The sequence below is a fragment of the Mirounga angustirostris genome, unplaced genomic scaffold (genome assembly GCF_029215605.1).
Source record: "Mirounga angustirostris isolate CCGP_5_RB_7025 unplaced genomic scaffold, mMirAng1.0.hap1 SCAF_6, whole genome shotgun sequence".
NCBI classification, from domain to species: Eukaryota; Metazoa; Chordata; class Mammalia; order Carnivora; family Phocidae; genus Mirounga; species Mirounga angustirostris.
The window spans coordinates 58,346,947-58,368,514 of record NW_026991714.1 but is presented as its reverse complement, the minus strand read 5'-3'; the positions used below and the strand labels follow the sequence as shown (position 1 = coordinate 58,368,514).

At 47.2% G+C, this 21,568-nt stretch overlaps 1 protein-coding gene across 1 annotated transcript in view; it reads right to left on the bottom strand.

The window, feature by feature from the left end:
* Nucleotides 1-10,976: 10,976 nt before the first annotated feature.
* The window catches only part of ADCY10 (adenylate cyclase 10), a 77,411-nt gene continuing 66,819 nt past the window's right edge, over nucleotides 10,977-21,568 (bottom strand). The window contains exons 26-32 of the mRNA XM_045877538.2: nucleotides 19,863-20,067; nucleotides 19,687-19,783; nucleotides 18,912-19,027; nucleotides 17,933-18,050; nucleotides 15,991-16,186; nucleotides 12,058-12,246; nucleotides 10,977-11,497 (exon numbers count right to left, since the gene is read on the bottom strand). Of these exons, the coding sequence (XP_045733494.1) occupies nucleotides 11,336-11,497; nucleotides 12,058-12,246; nucleotides 15,991-16,186; nucleotides 17,933-18,050; nucleotides 18,912-19,027; nucleotides 19,687-19,783; nucleotides 19,863-20,067 (1,083 nt within the window). The 3' untranslated portion in view covers nucleotides 10,977-11,335. The remainder of the gene's footprint in view (nucleotides 11,498-12,057; nucleotides 12,247-15,990; nucleotides 16,187-17,932; nucleotides 18,051-18,911; nucleotides 19,028-19,686; nucleotides 19,784-19,862; nucleotides 20,068-21,568) is intronic.

Genomic DNA, 21,568 nt, shown 5'->3' with positions numbered 1-21,568 from the left:
TGGGTGGTTTGCTCCCTCCCTTCCTGTAAGTCTCTGCTCACCTCAGAGAGACCTTCTGCCATATATAAAAGAGCAGCCTCACCCCCTCCACTGGCTCCCCAGCCCCTTCAGGCTCACTCTGTGTTTCTCCTTCTGTCCAGCTGTACATGTGCTTGTCTGTTGGAGCACGAGCCCCAGAGCTTTGCTGTTCTGTTCACTGCTCCATCTTCAGCGCATGGATTAGTGCCTGGCGCTTGGCAGGGGCTCAACAAGTGTTGACCTATTGGGTGATGGATGTTATTCATTCAACACATTTATATCGAGAACTGTCCTGCCCCAGGCAGTGTGCCAAGCATGAGAAAGTAAAATGAACAAGACAGAGCTCCTCAAGGACCTTGCCACAGAGTAGGGGTAACAGGGGACATAACAGTAATAACTAATAGCTACTAAGTACTTGCCGTGTGCCAGGCACTCTGCATAGCATGATGACGGTGCACTAGTCCTAATCTTAACCCCACTTTTAGTTAGTTAGTTTTAAGATATTCTTTATTTGACAGAAAGAGACACAGCGAGAGAGGGAACACAAGCAGGGGGAGTGGGAGAGGAAAAGGTAGGGCCGGCGGGATCGCCTGTGGGAGCAGATCTCCCGTGAGCCACGTCCCTCACATGTGATGTGGCAAAAAGAGGAGAGACGCCTCCCTCAGCGCGCGGAGGCAGAGTACTGGGGAGTTGCCTCCGTCTGGGGCTCTGGTTTCCAAGCTGCATGGGGAACATGCCAACCAAATACGCACTTGTTATTTCCGAGGGCGGCCGCTGCCCCAGGCGGGCTGGTTCGGCAGTATTTCAGAGGAAACCTCAGACACTCTCTTCCCCGCTTAAAGCTGAACGCTCCCCCCGATCCTTCCGGATGATTCCAGTGCTAACCAGGTTGGGTTTAGGGCCCGATGACTTAATCCTCCCAACTGCCTGTGACGGTTGAGGGAGCATTCTCTTAGAGGAGGCAAGGAGCTTTTGTAGTGGTGGAGGTGGTGCAAGGAACTGACCGTCTGATTTTATGGCAGGTTCCCACATGTACACATTATTCCTGTATATTCGAGATCTTTTATTATGGAGAATTTCAAACAGGCACAAAAGAGAACAGTAAAACCCACTTCCACATATCCATCCTCAATGATTGCTTCATCCACTCCTTTGTTCTTTTTCCTCTTTTCTGAATTATTTGAAGACAAATCCCAAAACATGTCAGTTCACCTGACATTCTTTGGGCATCTTTAAAAATATGTAAATTTTCTTCCATAACCATAATGTCACACGTAACAAACTTTTTTTTTAAGGTTTATTTATTTATGAGAGAGAGTGTGCGCGCAGGGGGAGGGCTAGAGGAAGAGCTCTGAGCCAGACACGGGCTTGATCCCATGACCCAGAGATCAAGACCTGAGCGGAAATCAAGAGGCCGATGCTCAACTGACAAAGCCACCCAGGCGCCCCTAACAGAAACGTTTAAAGAAAAACCACACATTTAAAAAAAAAAAAGAAATCTTGCCATTTGCAATGACATGGATGGCACTAGAGTGTTATGCTAAGTGAAATAAGTCAATCAGAAAGACAATTATATGATCTCACTGGTATGTAGAATTTAAGAAACAGAACAGCAGATCATAGGGGAAGAGAGGAAAAAATAAATCGAGATGAAACCAGAGAGGGGAGACAAACCATAAGAGACACTTAATCATAGGAAACAAACTGAGGGTTGCTGGAGGGGAGAGGGGTGGAGGGATGGGGTAACTGGGTGATGGACATTAAGGGGGGCATGTGATGTAATGAGCACTGGTGTTATATAAGACTGATGAATCACAGACCTGTACCCCTGAAACTAATACATCATGTTAATTGAATTAAAATTTTAAAAAACCACATTTAAACAAATAATTCCTTGACTACAGGGCGCATGGGTGGCTCAGTCGGTTGAGCGTCTGCCTTTGGCTCGGGTCATGATCTCAGCGTCCTGGGATGGAGCCCTGCGTGGGGCTCCCTGCTCCTCGGGGAGTCTGCTTGTCCCTCTCCCTCTGCTCGTGCTCTCTCTCTCGCTCTCTCTCAAATAAATAAAATCTTTAAAAAAATAATGATTCCTTGATTTCATCTAAAACCTAGTTCATACTCAAACTTCCCCTTATCTCAAAAATGGCATTTTACAAATGGTTTCTTCAAATCAGGATCCAGACATGGCCCCAGTAACGATGTCGCGCCTGTTCCGGAAACAAAGACGGGACCGTAGTACCCTGCAGTTCGCTGTCTTCCCTCAGCGTTGTGTCTGAGAAGCTTCCGCGCGAGCGCGGGAAAACTAGGCCATTGGCCATTAACTACACCCAGGGGGCCTTCTCTTGGGTAGATGCACCATATTTTAAACCATTTCTGACTTCCTGGATATTTGCTTCTAGTTGTCTTGTTTTTGTCCATCCCAAGCAGTCCTGTAATTGTCACTCGTTCTCATGAACTAGTGAAGAAGGAAGGCAAATGTAAATTATTTGCAGTTCCGGAGCAACAGAACAGGATGAGACGGGTCCTCCTGGCCCCTGGAAAGGGGATGTGGGAGTGACGGTGGTGGCCCTCCAGCTCACTCCCCGTCACATCCTTCCTAACGCCACCAGGGCTGGCCCAAGGGCCACTGACGGGGCTGTAAGGACAAGAGTTGGGGGCAGGAGGCAGGCGGGAGCTCCAGCACCTACAGGGGACCTGGCTGTGTTTACAAGGAAGGAAACGCAAACCTTTCTAGCCCCCAGAGTCCTGGACGAGCTGCCGCTTCCAGCTTCCCTTTCCTCCTGCAAACAGGATGTTCAACTTTGTCCCCTCTCGGCTCAGGTTCGGGTTTGATTGTCCACCCCTTCCTTCACTGGGAGCCTCGTGGCCCCTGCCTGCAGTGCTCCCAAACATAAGCAAGGGCTGGGTTCTTTTCTTTTAATCTCCACAATTGGGAAGAGGAAGTCTGGCAGGTTTAATATTCCCACATGGGCTGTGGAGTCCTGCCCTCCAGTGCTGCGTGGCTGACACATTGGGGGCTCACTTTGCCCTCCTGTGCCCGAGTCACTGCTCTGCCGAGGGAATGGGGGACAGGGGCGAGCTAAGGCCGGCTTGCCGAGGGCCTGAGGTTTGCCCTCCCCTGCCACGGACTCCAAGGACACTGAGCTTTGACTCTAGATCCATTCTCGGTTCTTTCTCCGGCTCTGAATGGGGTTCTTTTTTTAACGACAGAGTGTCTTTCAACTCGATAAAAGAAACATAAATGTTTAATTTACTTTGTAGGGAATCTCTTAAAATGTACAAGAGACCCAGAGGAATGCGGAGCGTGGCGCAGAGAAGCCCCGCCCTGGCTCTCGCGGGCCCCGCGGAACCCCAGAGGGTGTGTTTCTAACGTGTCTGGACCTTTCCAGCTGAGTAAAAGCCCCGGCCTTTTCTGCGCCTAAGCCGTTCCTGAAGCTGGTTGCTCTGCCAGAGCGAGACGTGTTTCTGAAAAGCTTGCCCTGGGGATTTTGGTCCCAAAGAAGGTAAAATATCTGCGGGCCACGTGGGTGCTGGTGGCCAGCACAGGCCACGCCGAGCTCCGGGGTTCAAGCCCGTGAAACAGCACCGCGCCCCGGGAAAGGAGCGCACGCAGAGGTGAGGCGTGAATCCCTCTGACACATGCACGCGCCTCAGGACAGGCCGGCGCGGGGAGAGCAGGCCGAGCTAAATGACTTAATGTTGACTAAGTGAGGTTGAGCAAGAGTGAAGAAAGCCCACGGGAGGGAAGCAAGCAGGAGAGCTCACACCTGGCTGGAAATAATTGGCCTCCTTCCCATGAGAGAAAGTGCAAGACTTGGCTTCCTATTGAGCATTTTGTCTATTGCAATTCATTCTGGGCTTTTAGACGAGGACTGTTCCAGGGATCCCCCGCGTGCCTCCTCCTGCAGGTCAGCAGGCATGCATTCAACTGGTTGCAAAATGCAATCCCTTCTCCGGGAGGCCAAGGGCAGATAGGGAGGAGGATAGAAGTATAAAGCAGCCTAGCCGATGTATGACCCGGGCATTAGATGAACATCAGAGCTGTTGTCAAGCACTTGTCTGGCATCCTGGAATCCCATTAGATGGAGAAATACCTCTTGATAAGAGGTTTAGCCTACCCAGCATGATACATTTTCTCTTAAATATTAATAACTCCTCTCTGGGGCGCCTGGGTGGCTCAGTTGGTTGGGCGACTGCCTTCGGCTCAGGTCATGATCCTGGAGTCCCTGGATCGAGTCCCGCATCGGGCTCCCTGCTTGGCAGGGAGTCTGCTTCTCCCTCTGACCCTCCCCCCTCTCATGTACTCGCTCTCTCTCATTCTCTCTCTCTCAAATAAATAAATAAAATCTTTAAAAAAATAATAATAATAATAACTCCCCTCTGATCCAAGCTGGTATTATTCCTTGCTATACAGATGTTCCCGATCAATTTTCGGTGGTTCTGCCTTGGCATTTTAAGGTTAATGAAGTTACTACACTGTCCTATATGGTAGCCAGTGGCCACATGTGGCCATTGACATTGAAATTATTTAAAATTAAATAGACAAAGAGGTAAAGGATCTATACTCTAGGAACTACAAAACACTCATGAAAGAAATTGAAGAAGACACAAAAAGATGGAAAAATATTCCATGCTCATGGATCGGAAGAATAAACATTGTTAAAATGTCTATGCTACCCAGAGCAATCTATACCTTCAGTGCCATCTCGATCAAAATTCCAATGACATTTTTCAAAATCCTGGAACAGACAATCCTAAAATTTGTATGGAATCAGAAAAGACCCCGAATTGCCAAGGAAATGTTGAAAAAGAAAAACAAAGGTGGGGGCATCACGTTGCCCGATTTCAAGCTATATTACAAAGCTGTGATCACCAAGACAGCATGGTACTGGCACAAAAACAGACACATAGACCAATGGAACAGAATAGAGAGCCCAGATATGGACCCTCAACTCTATGGTCAAATAATCTTTGACAAAGTAGGAAAAAACATGCAATGGAAAAAAGAGTCTCTCCAATAAATGGTGCTGGGAAAATTGGACAGCCACATGCAGAAGAATGAAACTGGACCATTCTCTAACACCATTCACAAAGATAAACTCAAAGTGGATGAAAGACCTCAGTGTGAGACAGGAATCCATCCAAATCCTAGAGGAGAACAGAGGCAGTAACCTCTTTGACATCGCCCACAGCAACTTCTTTCAAGATACATCTCCAAAAGCTAGTGAAACAAAAGCAAAAATGAACTTTTGGGACTTCATCAAGACAAAAAGCTTCTGCACAGCAAAGGAAACAGTCAACAAAACAAAGAGGCAACCCACAGGATGGGAGAAGGTATTTGCAAATGACACTACAGATAAAGGGCTGGTATCCAAGATCTATAAAGAACTTCTCAAACTCAACACCCAAAAAACAAATAATCAAGTCAAAAAGTGGGCAGAAGACGTGAACAGACACTTCTCCAAAGCAGACATACAAATGGCTAACAGACACATGAAAAAATGTTCATCATCATCAGCCATCAGGGAAATCCAAATCAAAACCACACTGAGATACCACCTTACACCAGTTAGAATGGCAAAAATGGACAGGGAAAGAAACAACAAATGTTGGAGAGGTTGTGGAGAAAGGGGACCCATCTTACACTGTTGGTGGGAATGCAAGTTGGTACAGCCACTTTGGAGAACAGTGTGGAGGTTCCTCAAAAATTTAAAAATTGAGCTACCCTATGACCCAGTAATTGCACTCCTGGGTATTTACCCCAAAGACACAGATGTAGTGAAAAGAAGGGCCATATGCATCCCAGTGTTCATAGCAGCAATGTCCACAATAGCCAAACTGTGGAAAGAGCCAAGATGACCTTCAACAGACGAATGGATAAAGAAGATGTGGTCCATATATACAATGGAATATGACTCAGCCATCAGAAAGGATGAATACCCAACTTTTACATCAACATGGATGGGACTGGAGGAGATTATGCTAAGTGAAATAAGTCAAGCAGAGAAAGTCAATTATATGGTTTCACTTATTTGTGGAACATAAGGAATAGCATGGAGGACATTAGGAGAAGGAAGGGAAAAATGGGGGGGGCGGGAATTGGAGGGAGAGATGAACCATGAGAAACTATGGACCTGAGAAACAAACAGGGTTTTAGAGGGGAGGGGGGAGGGAGGATTTGTTAGCCCGGTGATGGGTATTAAGGAGGGCACGTACTGCATGGAGTGCTGGGGGTTATACAAAAACAATGGATCGTGGATCACCACATCAAAAACCAATGATGTATTGTACGGTGACTAACATAACATAATAAAATTTAGAAAAATAATAAAAAATAAAATTAAATAGAACTTAAAATTCAGATCCTCAGTCACACTAGCCACATATCAAGTGCTCAGGAGCTACATGTGGTATTGGAGCGTACTGGACAAGGGCAGAGACAGAACCTTCCCTTCGTCACAGGAAGTTCGGCCGGACAGTGCTGGCGAAGACCGTGCAGGGGTGGGCAGCCTTTTCAAGAGTTGCACCGCCCACACGCTCACAAGACTGGTGAAGGCTGTTCCAGCTGGAGGGGACAGCCCAAAGGTTCAGGCTGGGAGAGAAAGAGAGAGAGAGAGAGAAAGAGAGGCCAATGTGATTGCATCGGACTTGGCAGGGAGCCAAGCCTCAAAAGCCTTGCAGTCCAGGCTAAGAAACTGGGATGTTGTCCCGAAGGCAAAGGGTTTTAGGCAGAGGAGTAGTAAACAGGGATTTGCAGGTGAGCAAGCTCACCCTGCCAGTTGGTGGGGGGTGGCAATCTGAATTCATCAGAGCAATTCATTATGTGGTTGTTGCAGAGCTCAGTCACACACCAACTGGATTTTCCGCAGCAGTGGGAATGAAGATGGCCAGGAGGGTCTGAGGAGGGTTAGGGAGAATGGGAAAGGGCTTTGGCAGAATATAGTGACGGGGGGGGGGGGGGGGTGCGGCTGGAGAGAGAAGACTGGAGATGAGCAGTGACCAGCACCACTAAGAGATGGGAAGCCGGCTCACCAACAGGTGATCCTGAGGGCGCTGGGGCGGAGGCGAGAGGGAGTGATGTAATAGTCTGTTCAGCAAGTCCTGGGAAGACACAAGTGCTCGAAACTTCCCCAGTCCCTGCTTGACTGGGCTTCTCCCTACATATTTGTTACTTGTGAGCATCCTCCTTGAAAAGCCTATCTAAGATTTCTAAATGTTCTGCCTCCTCCAGTATCTCTCAAATCAAAGACCCGACTTCTGTCTCCACTGCCCCTTCTCTACTGCAGACCATCCTAATTCCAAGCCTACAGACAGCAACTACCTCCCAGCCTTCGTGTGGGCCCAGCTCCCTTCCATCACATGGTCCACAAAGGGGTGGTCTTTCTAAAATCAGAAATGTGATCCACGCACTTCCTCAGTAAAGTCAGTGCCTCCCGTGGGGCCGGCAGGATAAGGGCCCAACCCCTAAGCCGCCCAGACCACCAGGCCTTTAGCGATGCCGATCCCACCCACCTCCCACGTCCTCATCATACCCTGCCAGGCTCAGTGGAGCTCCGTTCAGACCACGTGGGAGGCCCGGGCTCTCCGTGGCCTCCACAATTTCTCCAGCACTGAATACCAGGTCCCAGCCTGGCAAGTCTTCCCCTGGCTGAGTCCTCTTTCTTCTTCCAGGAAGCTTCCTAGAAAGCCGAAGGTGGTCGCTTAACCGGCTGAGCCACCCCAGGCTCCCCGGGACCCTGAATTTTAATCGCCTGTTTGTTCCCTCTGCAGAATTGAGTGCCTTACCTGAATTAACTCGTATCAACCTTTTAAGGCGGATACTATTATCATTCCCGTTTTAAAACAAAGGAACTGCCCCCACGAAGAGGTTAACTTGCCCAAGGACACAAAGCTAGCAACTGGCAGTATGGAGATCCATCCAGTGAAGTCCCGGACCCACATGTGTCATCACCATGCAGACGGGTCCTTTTCCGTCCTTTCAGACCCGGCACAGATCCCGATCACTGCTGCCGATGCTAAATAACTTTTGTTCATCTCCCTGAGGGTCCACACAGTTTACTCATTCAGTAAATAATAGGTTCCTACTTCTCAGGGTGCCTGTAAGAGTGAACTTGAGATGATCAAATGAAAATGTTAATACGTTCATCAATTTGCAAGCACTTTCTGAGCACATCCTGACTGCCCAGGCCTGGAGGTAGAGAATGAGGACAGAACCCCTGCCCTCCAGGAGTTCAGGGACTTGCCAGAGGAGGGGTCAAGGGCTCATGTTAAAAAAAAAAAAAAAAAAAAAAGAGAGAGGTATCATCTCTTCTCCATTCCTCTGGGCTCCTGAAGCCTTCATGGATTAGGTGCCTTCTCTTAAAGGAATTCTCCGCCGAATCTCCCTTCTCCAGCGATGCTGCGGGAGGTGGCCAGGGCCGCCGCTGTGGAAGCGGAAGTGGTTTTAAGGGTCTCAAGACGCGAGCCCGGAGCTGGACCAGAACTTCTGTCCCTGCGGCGGCGGCGGCCACAGCCAGGAGGCGGTGCTGCCATCTGCTGGCCGGAGAGGGGACGCGCCCGCGCCCGTCCTGTTGGTGGGAGGCGGAATCGCAGCCTGAGCCGGACGCAGAGCCGGGTCGGTGCCGCAGTGTGTGACAGGAAGGTCACATAACTGGTCTGCGGCATGGTCGGGGCCGGAAACCAAGTGCAGGGCTCCTGCAAACCTGATGCTCTCTCCTCTGGACTCGGGCGCGGGCCAGGGCAGACCTTCTCAATGCAGTCTGGGAGTTGCCGAGCTGCCCTTCCAGTAACCGCCGGCCTGCCTGCCTCCTCCCCGTCCGCCTTCCCCAGCCTCCCCGGGCTTTGTTTGGGCTTGCTCAGAAGCCAGTCAGATAAAGGGAAAGAAGCTTTTGAAGTTTGGGGGAAGGAAGGATTGTGGGCACCCTCACATCCCAGCTCCTCGCCGGACGCTTTAGTTCTAGTCATTTAATGGCAGGCCCTGCCCCAGGCCGGGGGAGATGGGGGTGGGGGTGCGTAGGGAGGAGGGCACACTCACCTCCAGGACAGCGCAGCCCCTGTGGAATGGGCCCCCAGACGCTCGGCCCACATCTCCTATAAGCTCCAAACACCTCTTTTCTGTTGGCTAAGCCGTGCTCACAGCTGTCCTCTAATGTGCACGCCCAGGCTGTCCTACACACTCACCCATCTTCCCCCCACTTGCCCTCCACCCACTCCAGGAAGGGACAATGTAACCCAAATAATTTGTTGCTGAGGCAGTTCAGCTAAGTCTTCTGAGCTGTCCGGCTTTTGCGGGTGCTACTGTCCACCACTCTATTCTTACCACGGCGCAGGGGGCTAAGCGAGCTTTACTGGTGCACCTGCTTCCGCTAGTGGATTTATGAGCTTGCCAAGGTCAAGGACTGGTCTTTTATGTCTTTGTAGCATAACCTCCACTCCTTAATCAGTTCCTGGTACGTGGTGATTACTCAAGACATGTTAGTCGGATGAATAAATAAGTGAATGAATAAGATGAATGGTATACGAAATAATGAAGGCAGTTAGAAAGCAAGTAACTTTTACGTAGAACCATGAGACGAGTACCCAACTTCTAGAAGAACAACTTTGAAGGGGATGATACTTACACGCAGGTTACTATTTGATGTGTTTATTTTAAAATCAGTCATCGGTCTAATCATTTTTTTACTTGTATGGCACATTGTCATTTCCAACGCCTTTTCACCTCTGTCATCTGCGATCCTCACACCCATGCACTGAAACAGGGAGGTTAGGTGACGAGCCACAGGAATAAAGTATGTGTGTGGCAGAGCTCGTGTTGGAACGTAATGCTGTAATTTCCCAGGCAGCTGTTCTTCCCACGTCCCAGGCCACCAGGCCTCTGTGGGGTGCGGTTATGTTACCAGGATGAAAAGTACGCGCACCTCCGCTTTTTGCAGGACAAGGAAATACTGGCCTACTAAAGAGACACCTGTCTGGTGGCACCGCCTGTGGAAATCACTATGAGAAATCCAGGTGTGCATTAAAGCAGGACATGGCGAGGCCCATCAGGAGAACCTCCTCCTGGGACCAGAAGAGGACTGGAATCAACAAATGGAAATCCTGGTGCACCTGCTTGAGAGGGCCACCTGGCTCCATGGAATGAGCCAGCACAAGGGAGCTGTGGCAGTGCAGAGGTGGGCTGAGGCTACATGGATTCCACTTGTACCCTCAAAGGCACAAAACGCCACTAAGAACTGTTCTTTCTGGGGGCGCCTGGGTGGCTCAGTCGGTTAAGCGTCTGCCTTGGGCTCAGGTTATGATCCCGTGATCCCAGGCTCCTGGGATCGAGCCCCAAGTCTGGTTCTCCCACTCCCCCTGCTTGTGCTCTCTCTCTCTCTCTGTCAAATAAATAAAGTCTTAAAAAAACCACAACTGTTCTGTCTGCCAACAAAGAGAGGCAGTGAGTGACTGCAGGTGGCCCTGGGGCACATTCTCCAGCGTCTGGGAAATGAAGTTGAGTGCTATTACTTTCTTTTCCTTTCTTTCTTTCTTTTTTAAGATTTTATTTATTTATTTGACAGAGAGGGACAGCGAGAGAGGGAACACAAGCAGGGGGAGTGGGAGAGGGAGAAGCAGGCTTCCCGCCAAGCAGGGAGCCCAATGCGGGGCTCGATCTCAGGACCCTGGGATCATGACCTGAGCCGAAGGCAGATGCCCAATGACTGAGCCACCCAGGCGCTCCATGCTATTACTTTCTTAAATCAAATAAGCAAACAAACACTAAGCATGTACATGAACCCGCATCAGAATTACTAGTATTTCAACTTTAAAAAAATCTATTTCCACAGACATTCGATGCATGTGGAAGCCACAGTCAGGCACCACAAAACTGTGTCTTTTCAAATCTTGCCCTCACAGACCGTGAAAAGAACTTGCCCTTTGCAATGCTGTGCTATGTACAAAAGATGGGACAACTGGACATGTAAAAATAAACATTTTCGGTTTAATAGATTCACTAGAAATTGTATCTGCCACAAAGTGTACCATTTTGATATTGATATTTTTCCCCAGGACAGACATTGTGCATGGGCCGAAATGAACAGGTCAAGCTGAAAATGAGAGGCAAGGAGTTTATGTGAAGTGAGGAGAGAGTACGCATGACCCCGCTGACCCTTTCTGACCCTCCAGAAAGGGAGGGAAGAAACCAACGTAGTTGGTTCTGTGTCTGGTAGGGAAGAGAATATGCGGGAACCTGGAGGGTGCCGGCTACAGAGAAAGGGTAATAATGGGTAATTGCAAGAGGAGGAGGCTTCCTGAAATCTTTGTTCTCTTTCATGAAATGTTAGAAAGGATTGTCCAGGATATTAACTCTCATCAGGAATTTGTTTTTTTGAATATCCTGCATGTTTACCTTGCCGGCTACAACTGTTTCCCATGATGGGAGACACGAGATGGTTTGAAGCCATTGGTCTTCTGTTAACTCAGAGCTTGAGTACCACCATTCCTGAGAAGAGGGAGAAGGCCAAGAATTAACCAGCGCTCCTCCACTTGTGTGACCAAGGCTGGGCTCGTACAGAAATGGTCCAGTGTCCTTGAGCTTTCAAAACCATGTGAACCCACAGACAAATGATGAATTTTGCTGCCCAAACTCAGATACTGACACATGATTTTAAATAAACCCATAGAAGTATACGTCCATTCACATATTCAACAAATACTGGGTACAAGGCGCCATGCTGGATGCTATGTGTGGTTTTGCCTTCCAAGCGTTCACATTCTCATGGGGAGGAGGGACATGCCTAGCAAACTAACACAGACCGGAAAGCAGTGAGGGCTACAACGAAGGGGCAGAGATCTTGCTGAAGCAGATGTGAATGTGAGCGAGATTCTGTGGGAACTCAAAGGGGAAGCACACACACCTGAACTACAGATCTATCATCCCTTTACAGGAAGAGTCCAGAAAGGCCTTCCATGCTTGGGGAAGCCTAACCAGGCAGTAAGCTTCTGAGGCTTCCTTAGAAAGGTGGGCATCCCCATCCCAGCTTGCTGGTTGATGGTACATACTTTGCTCATGTTCAGCCAGCATTTCTCCAGCATATTCCCCTGTGTTTCGGAGAACTGTAAGGCTGTGTTCAGGAAGAGGTCACAGTTCTGCCCGTCTCCCATTAGTATGCAGACATAGGCCATCAGGTGGTAGAGCCTCGGGTAGAAGACAGGGCCAGTGGTATTCTGAGCCACCAGACTCTCCAAGTTCTGAAGGAAAAACAGCATATTCGAATCAGAAAGGGGTCCTTGCTGCAAAGATTGTTCCTCCACAGATGATTTGGGACCATTTCAAAGCTTCAAGCAATCAAATGAAAACGCATTACAGAGACATATATAGGAAGCAGCGGACATAAGGTGACACGCATCAAGTGGCGTAGCCTCAGCGGTCCACTCAGACCAAGAATGCAATGGGGGGGGATGCTCACTAACCCTTCTCTGCAACCACATTTTTAAAAAAATATCTTTTCTTTTGATTACTAAGGCATCCTAAGTTATTGTTCAAAATTTCGGGGGAAAAGTATAGAATAAGAATTACCCATAAGCCTAGCACCCAGAAAGAAATATGCTTGACATTTGGGTATATGCTTTCCCACTTATTTCTCTGCCCTCCCCCTTCTCTAAAAAACCAAGCAAAAAAATAAGCATGCTGGATGTAGCATGAGAAGGAGCAGAGCTATGCTTCTTATGTTATGCTAGAGAAGATGGAAGATGTGCTCTATAGACGTGTCACCTTTCAATTCCAGCCAATGGCTGCTCTTTAGGAATGTGGGCCTAGAGTCAGCAGTTCCTCCAGTTTTTAAAAGAAGAGTCAGAAATTCAGAATTTTATGTCAAATATCACAATGTTTAAATGCACTGTGTCTGGGGTGCCTGGGTGGCTCAGTCGTTAAGCATCTGCCTTCGGCTCAGGTCACGATCCCAGGGTCCTGGGATCGAGCCCTGCATCGGGCTCCCTGCTCTGCAGGAAGCCTGCTTCTCCCTCTCCCACTCCCCCTGCTTGTGTTCCCTCTCTCGCTGTGTCTCTGTCAAATAAATAAATAAAATCTTTAAAAAATAAAAAAATAAATGCACTGTGTCTGACTTAACCAAATCTCCTTTATGAAATACATATAGGTTTTATTTTCTCCTAGTTTATCAACCTGAGATCAATATCTTTATATTGATTTTTTTGTTTTTGTTTGCCATCTCGTTATTTCCTTAAAAAAATTCCCAGGGAGAGAATTAACCGATGTGTGTATTTAAAAGATATTTTGCCAGAATGCTCTCTGGGCAAGTTTATGGGAGTCTTTCAGAGTATAAATGTGTCTTCTTTCATGTCTTTGCTAATTTGATGGTCAATGAAATAATGTCTTTTTGTTTTGTTGCATTTACTTCAATATTATAGAAATGGAATCAAACCTTTGAGTTTTCCAGACCGATCTATTCCATGTCTATTTAGTCCCTTGATTATTTAAGAAATGAGACATCTACTGCGAACAAGGCATTGTTTTGTGTACCATGTTCTCTTTTGTGGTCCCGTGTTCTCTCCGCTCCCTCCGTCATGCCTTCCCAGCCCCAGGCCCCCTCCCCTACCTGCTTCTCCAAATCAGATAAATCACAAACTCCTCGAGTAGAGAGACAGTGTTTCTCTCATCTTTATTGTAACCCCGGTAGCACCTACTATATTTTTAACCTGTACTGGCTTTGGGATAGGTGAGTTTTATCACTTTACTACTCACTAAATAAAGATGTGCTTTCTTTTCGGCACCTGCTAATTTGTCTATCTGGATTTTCATATATCAGTTTGGCTGAAAGTATGGTACACCTTTATTATTAATCAATAGTTAGAAGTGATAATGACAGCCAATTCACTTGTCATATGTAATGTGCCTGGTACTTGAAAAAAAAAAGAGAGAGAAAGTTGGAATAGAGCATGTGTAAGACAGTTAAAAAAACAAAAACCTATTTTTCCTGACCAACATGGAGTTAAGCATGTCTCAAATCCCTCATAAGTCATTCTTTCAACTTAAGGAAAGACATTTAATTACTCTATCAAATTACATGAAATTACCCAATACATAATAATTACGTAAAACAAAATAACGTTTTCTATAACCAAGCAAGTCCATACCCTGAGTGAGAGCCAGTAGAATGCTTTATCATCAGAAAAAATACATGTTCTATGTCAAAGAGCACGTACCTCTAAGCAGCGATGACAATGACCTTTTCTGTGTTTCAGGCAGTGATTAGTAAGCGATGTGAACAAAGTGCAGGAAGAGACGCTGGGCCTGGGTGTCCTGTGAGAGTTGGTGGTGCACGGCTCCCGCCCGGGCAAACTAAAGACTCTCCTCCCTACAGCAGGAGTGAAAGGACCTGCCTCCTAACAACGTTCCAAGGATGAAACGAGTTATTCTACTTTGAGATGCTTTGAAGTCCCAGGATGCCTTGTTTTGGAACATTTTGACATCTCTGAAACAGGGACATTCCTAAGTTTCAGCATCTGGGTTCTGCTTACACCCTTAAGGACCCTGCCAGCAGATTCTTCCCTAGATCATGAGAAGGTAGTTTGGTCAACATCTTGATTTTAAAGCCTTCTAAGACCCTAAGCGGAGAACCCAGACAAGCCTGTCCAGACTTCTAACCTGCCAAACTGTGAGATTACAAGTTTGTATTATTGGGGTGCCTGGGTGGCTCAGTTGTTAAGCATCTGCCTTCGGCTCAGGTCATGATCCCAGGGTCCTAGGATTGAGCCCCACGTCGGGCTCCCTGCTCAGTGGGGAGCCTGCTTCTCCCTCTCCCATTCCCCCTGCTAGTGCTCTCTCACTGTCTCTTTCTCTCTCTCCATCAAATAAATAAATAAAAATATTAAAAAAAAAAAAAAGAATTTTGTGTTATTTAAGCTGTTAGGTTTGTGGTAACTGGGGACCCAGCAATAGAAAACGAATACACCTCTGCTCAGTTTTTTTTTTTTTTTTTTAAGATTTTATTTATTTATTTGAGAGAGAGCGCAAGAGGGGGTAGGGTTAGAGGGAGAAGCAGACTCCCTGCCGAGCAGGGAGCCCAATGTGGGACTCGATCCCAGGACTCCGGGATCATGACCTGAGCCGAAGGCAGTCACTTAACCAACTGAGCCACCCAGGCGCCCCCACCTGTGCTCAGTTTTTAAGAGAACAAGGCAAACAAGTGTCAAGCTGACACCGGAGATTCAACCCTACCCTCTCGTGGAGGGCTTGTCCAGTCTAGGCTGTAAACCTAGAGGCAGGTACCACGTGTAATTTGCTCCCCCTTGTATCCCCGCAGCTGTACCTGGTAGTTACTACAGATCAGCTGAATATTTTACTTATGTATGTATTTTGGCACTCAGCACAATTTTGTTCAGTGAGTGGAAGAGATGCACGTTCTATGTTGCTTTTATTGAAGTGCTTGAACACTCATTTGTAAGTTGTTTTTTTTTTAAGAAGTTAACTTAAAAGACACATTCAGGATCAGCTGAATATTTTAAACTTCCACGTGCAAAGACTTACCCACCAAGATGTTTATCACAGGAACAGCAGTAAAATGCTACAGAAAAATTCCTGTCCCAGAATAGTTTTGGCCTATTGTCTCACAAGATCTTTGAGATTTTATCTGTAAGAGAAAATACTATGCTTCCTTTTAACTTGTGGTGTAGAAAACAATGTATTGACAGGAAATCATTCACAATATATTTTATTTGAGAGCACGTTTTAAAAATGGAAACATGCGCATGTGCACATCGTAAAAAAACCTGAATGGTGGTGTCTCAATAGGTAAAAAGCGGTTCTCCCTGAGCAGTAAGGTTGTGGGCAATTTGTGTTCTCCTCGAATTTGGGAGGAAGGCGTTACCTTAAAAATTTGTACGATAAACAGATAACTTCTGGAATCCGAGGAAATTATTATCACAAGGAGGTAGAAGACAGAAATCCACTTATGGGGTGGGTTAGCCTGGGCTCACCTTGAGTAGCTCGACTCCACTGTCTTGAGCATTCTCAAATTGACCCTCGATCTGCTTCTGAAGGTAGAGAACTTCTCCCTCCATGTACCTACAGATTCCTTCATAGTAGAGAGCTGTCGGCGTTCTTCTGGGCACTAGGTTTTTAGCTCTACTGGAAAATATGTGGAAGTTGTCCCATTCCTGAAGCCTGGCATACCTGCGTCACCACAGAAGAACACAAATCAGGGTTGCCCTTGGAATGGGCTGAGACTCTGAAGTGGGTCTGCAAGTAACAGCTCCCAGGACCTGAGCCTGGAAGTCTGCCGTCGGCTCCCCAGTGGGAATGATGGGATAGGGAGCCGGGCAAGAATAGAATTTTTTGGTTGGTTTGAGGCAAACAGAATCCTCAGGAACGCTCAGGTATTAGCAACCAGTTATTTAACTCTTTGAACTCTAAAAAAGTGAAGGATATTGGACGCTTGGAGCTATAAATTCTAGGGCTTGAAGACATTGCTCCAAGTCCAGAGAGAGATGGCTTAGGCCAGTGCTGCTACTCAAAGTGTGGGCTACAGACTGGGATCACCAGTGTCACCTGGATGCTCCTTAGAAACGCAGGCTTGCTGGTCCAACCCACATCTGTTGAATCAGACCCTCTGGGGATGGGGCCAGGAATCCGCGTTAACAAGTGTTAACAGGCTCTCCAGGTGATTCCTGTGCCCATTTAAGTGTGACAAGCACTGGCCTGGGCCACAGCTGTTGAAAGGAAACAGTAGAATAAAAAATTAGGATGACTTTTGGACTTTAGATTCCTTGAATTTTAATTCACATGGGCAAGTTAATTTAACTTTGGACTTTAATTTCTTTGGACTTTTACTGGTAAGCGTAATTCATTTTTAGAGTTCAATTTCTCCCAAGGAATTTTATAGTAGATTTCTATTCAATTTTGGAACTGCTCTAGTTTGTGGCCCTTTGTATAGGAATGTCTTCATACTGTCATTTAATCTCGTCACAAAATTGAAATATTGGACAACATGGCTGCATATACGAGATGGGAAGTAGACCAGGGAATGATGCTGTGGAAGTAATTTAACAAATGTTCTGGAACCTTGCTGTTGATCTACTTCCTTGAAGGTATGACCATAGCTGCAGCTTTACTGAGTTAAAAACTTGATGAGTTAAAGGCATTAAGCCCCAGGCTTGATGGGTTAATGGGGTACAGAAGGGTGCTGCTTCCCCTCACGGTTTCCTTTCGTTTGAGGGAGCTCCGCTGTGCAAAGCATGGCCTCTCTTCCCCTGCTTCCCTTCCTGCTCCAGTGGTCCGGAGGGACGGGTTGTTGGTGACTGTGGGAAAGGAGGTAGGCAGGTGTAGCCCAGGACCTGGCCCTCTCCATCCTGAGAGGGCTGAGGCCCACAGGGAGCTTCGTACGGCTCTCCTCTCTGTCACGCGTTGGAAAAAGACTGTCTTGACGGAGGAGAACAGCAGTTTTCCAGCACTGCCTGCTGCTTAAGGGGGCAAGCCTAATATTGGGGTTCAAAATTAGGAAGCCCACCCACCTGCAGACACAAGCCACATCCTCCAACATCACTTCTGTCAACAATGTTTTTCAATAGAATTCCATCTTGGTGGGGGTGGGTGGGCAAGTGGTACTATTTATGTGTCTCCCTCAAACCCCAAACACTCCTCAGAAGCAAGTACTCTTCTTCCTTTCTGTATTATCACACCGTGGTGTGTCTGAAATAAATGCTTGTTGCACTGAATACATCTGAGGTGGTCTTGCCTAAGGGGGATGAACTAGGCGACCCCCAAGGCGCCTTTCAATGTAAATCCACTCTGACGCCTTCAATCTGTCTCACGTATAAATTATAAATTCTTTTTCTTTTCTTTTTTTAATCTCCTAGAACTCTTCTTCAGGAGTCAACCTTTTCAAATTTGGGAGTTTAGTGATATGCAACACATTGTTACCAGATAGCTACACAGGAATAGAGTCCCAGGAGGATTCCACTTTGGAATTTGAGGATTCTGTTGTCTTCATTTTGGTATATGAATGCCAAACATTCTTCAAATGTCTTATAAACAAAGCCTAAAATAGAGAGAAGCAGGAGAGCTTTGGTGATGGGTCGGGGTGGTCCTGTTCTAGCCTAGTAGCTCCCCAGGAGAATTTCCTCCTGTGGGGAGAGGCCATAATCTCTGTTTACTTTATGAAGCCAAAGGGTCCTGGGGAGGGCAACAGCCTCAAGACCATGCTGCCCTGTGTTTGCAGAGCCCCAGCTTCTGTGCAAGTATATGCACAGAGGGTACAAACTCCAGGGTTGGAGTTTAAACCAACCCTGCCCTGGGAGCCCTGCTGGAGTTGGCCTTAGTGCGGCCTGGGACCTCCCCATCTCCCCACCCATGCTTCCCTCGTTGGCGGCAGTATCTGTATCCTTTTCCAAAAATCACATGGTGGGGAATGAATGCCCAGCTTGGCCCTTCTGGTTACTATGGACACTGAAGGCTGCCTCCTTGGTGTAACCAGGACTATCCGGACAGAACTTGTTTTCCAAATCTCCAACAGCAACCAATGCCTGGACCCATTAGCAATTCCACCCTTTGTCCTAAAGCATGAGGTCTCTAAGTATATTCTGCTAACAAGTCCTCTAGTAAAAGGCACATATAAGAGCCTGTCAGTCCCCACACCGGTGTGTAAGTTGATCTCACCCTTAAACTGGCAGCTTACACCCAACAGGTTCCTCTGGACTAAACTCTCCTCCTTGCTGGTCCTTCACAATCCTTGCACCTTCCAGATGGCTCCTCAGCTGACCATGCTCTCCCCTTCCCTGTCCTAGAGGTCTTCCCAGCCAGAATCCTAGTGGTCTCAAGACCTTAGCCCCAACAGCTGCCGCACCACACCAACACACATACCGTGCCCCCAATTGCTTGTAAATCCCCAAGCCACATTTACCAGAATAAAGCATGATGTCCAGGCAGACAAAATAGAAGAATGCCTTGCTGAAGATGTGCTCTTCTGTTATAGAAAGGTCCCACAGCCACCCCAACACCTGGATCAATTGCTTGTTTCTGAGGCAAAGGAAGGTAGTAAGATTAGGAAGTGCTGGGGAGGAGAGGATGGAGTTGAGTGCTGGTCTTGTTTCCATGGTACCCACAATTCCAGACCAAATATGGCCCTTACGCAGATTTCAAACCCACTCCCAAATCTCAAATTGGCTCTTTGCTCAAACTGTTGTCACAGACCTCTGTATCACGGCGACCAGAGGCTGGAGCTTCTGGTCCTGGGGGCTCTTCTTCTCTGGGCATTTGCCTCTCCTGTGAAACTCTTCCCTTTCCCTCTAGGGAAAGCCTGATGCCCACGGCAGGATGATTGACTGACTCTCCTCCAGTCACTGGCCAGAGCAAACAGACTAGGGATGATGTATGTGAAAGAATGCTGTGCAGGGGCACCTGGCTGGCTCAGTCAGTGGAGCGTGCGACTCTTGACCTCAGGGTTGTAAGTTCAAGCCCCACGTTGGATGTGAAGATTACTTTAAAAAGTAATAAAATCTTAAAAAAAGAGAATGCTGTGCAAAGAACAGTGGTATCCCAAAGACTATGATTATCAGTCACATCTTACTGTAAATCCTGCTCCTTTGCCACCCAGTGGCCAGAGTAAAGCGAGCCCAGAACACACAATTACTATGGCTTCCTCCCTCTAATTTTGGAAAATGCTTTCAGCTAAATACCTGTTTTTCAAGAAGAGAGATTTACTAAGCCAGCAGAGGACCATGTAGTGTCTGTTGGGATTCCGGAGCAGAGCCCACATCCTGTGGGCTCGATATCCTGGGAAGAAAACAATTCCAGTATATTTCAGGGTGTTACTTGTATTCTGCATGCCCCTTCTTGCCCAGAAAAACCTTACCTAAGTCAATGGCCAAGTCCAAGTGACCCATTAAAAGCTTGGTATAGCCCAGTGTATCAGCCACATATGACACGATTTCAATGCCCGTGCCTTTCAGGGGGAGGTTGAAGATCTGTTCCATGGCCATGATTTCATATTTGAACCACACGCCCTGGTAGCCGGCCAGCTGGTGGTGCAGTGAATAGTCCAGGTAGGCCTTGATGATCTGAAATGGCAGCAGTGGAGAAGAGAAGTGGCAAAACGAAGGTGGAACCAAGGCAGGAAGCCCGGGGACATTGCCCAGTGTTGGCCAGTGAACATGGGTTTATTAAGCTTGAGAACGGAGCTGGTCATTTGGCCAAGGCATGGGTTTAGGTGCAGATACTAAACTGGGTCTCTGCCACCTGTTTATTGGATCATCCCAGACATGCTTGATGGCTCCTCTTGCCCACAGAGTCCTTAAGCAAAATATAAGAATTTTAATTTTTGTGAAAAATAAAAGTGGTGGCTTATATATATGTGAATATATAATTGCAGAGCAAAAAGCCGGGAAGGATTCACTCCATGGTGCATACTTGGGGAGGAATCTGAGGGACAGGAGGGACTTTACTTTTTACTTTATACAATTCTGTGATGTTTAATTTTTATAACAAGTATGTCTATTCTGTTGATTAACAAAAAAGAAAGGCGGGTTTGGTTTGTTTGCTCTTAAAAAGAGGAAAGCGTGGTTGTAAACTGAATTGAGAGACCTCTGAGAAGTTGGTTACTCCATAAACAACTCTTTCAAATGGTCAAGTTGCTCCAGAATATAAATGCTTAGGGACAGGTGAAGAGAAAGCAGTTCCTGCTAAAGAAGGTTCCTAATGATACAAGTGTCTCGCACTGAGCGCAGTCAGTGGGGAGGCATTTAGGAGAAGGGGACTTTTTTCCTAGAATTCTTCAACTCACACAAAATAAGCAGGCTACAGATTCTGTGTTAACAGACAGTTCTGTGGGCATTTGTTAAGCCACAAAGTCAATCTGAGGGGCTTCCTGTATTCCTGACCTGAGTTGTGTTTCAGATGGTGCTACCAGAAGGGGAGGGCAGCTGGAAATTGTGGACCAGGAGAGGACTGCCAGGCGAATGAAATGTCCGACGCTGTAACAGAGCCCAGGACTTCTTGGATTTGGATCAAGAGCACAGAGTCCAACTGCTTTACTTTATGCAGAAAATATGAAGCTCGGAGGTTATGGGGCTTGCCAGTGGTCACGCCACAGATGGGTGAAGTTCCGGAAACTACTCTCTTGGGGCTCATTCTGGTTCTTTCTGTTATTCAACAATGAGTGTGTCATCTGCTTTTGAGCACCCAGGGGAGCTCTTGCCAGGCTGCTCTGCCTTTGGTCATGACCATATTGTTAACCAGCCTCTTTCGATTCACTTTCCAATTTTGGCTTCTCCATTCTAGTCTCCTGTCCCCCAATGCCACCATGTTTTTAAGAGATAGACCCCAAATAGGGAGGGGAATTAAAGGATTTCATTCACTAAATATTTGCTGAGTGCCCACTATGTCCCAGACACTGTTACTGAAGCTCAGGATGTGAGAACGGTAACAGACAAGATCCCTGCTCTTATGGACTTTACAGGCTAGTAGCGGATGCAGGCTACACACTAACAAAGGAGCAAACAAGGAAACGTCAGATGGTAATAAGAGCTACTACAAGAGAGGGACAGGTTAAAGAGTCAGTGG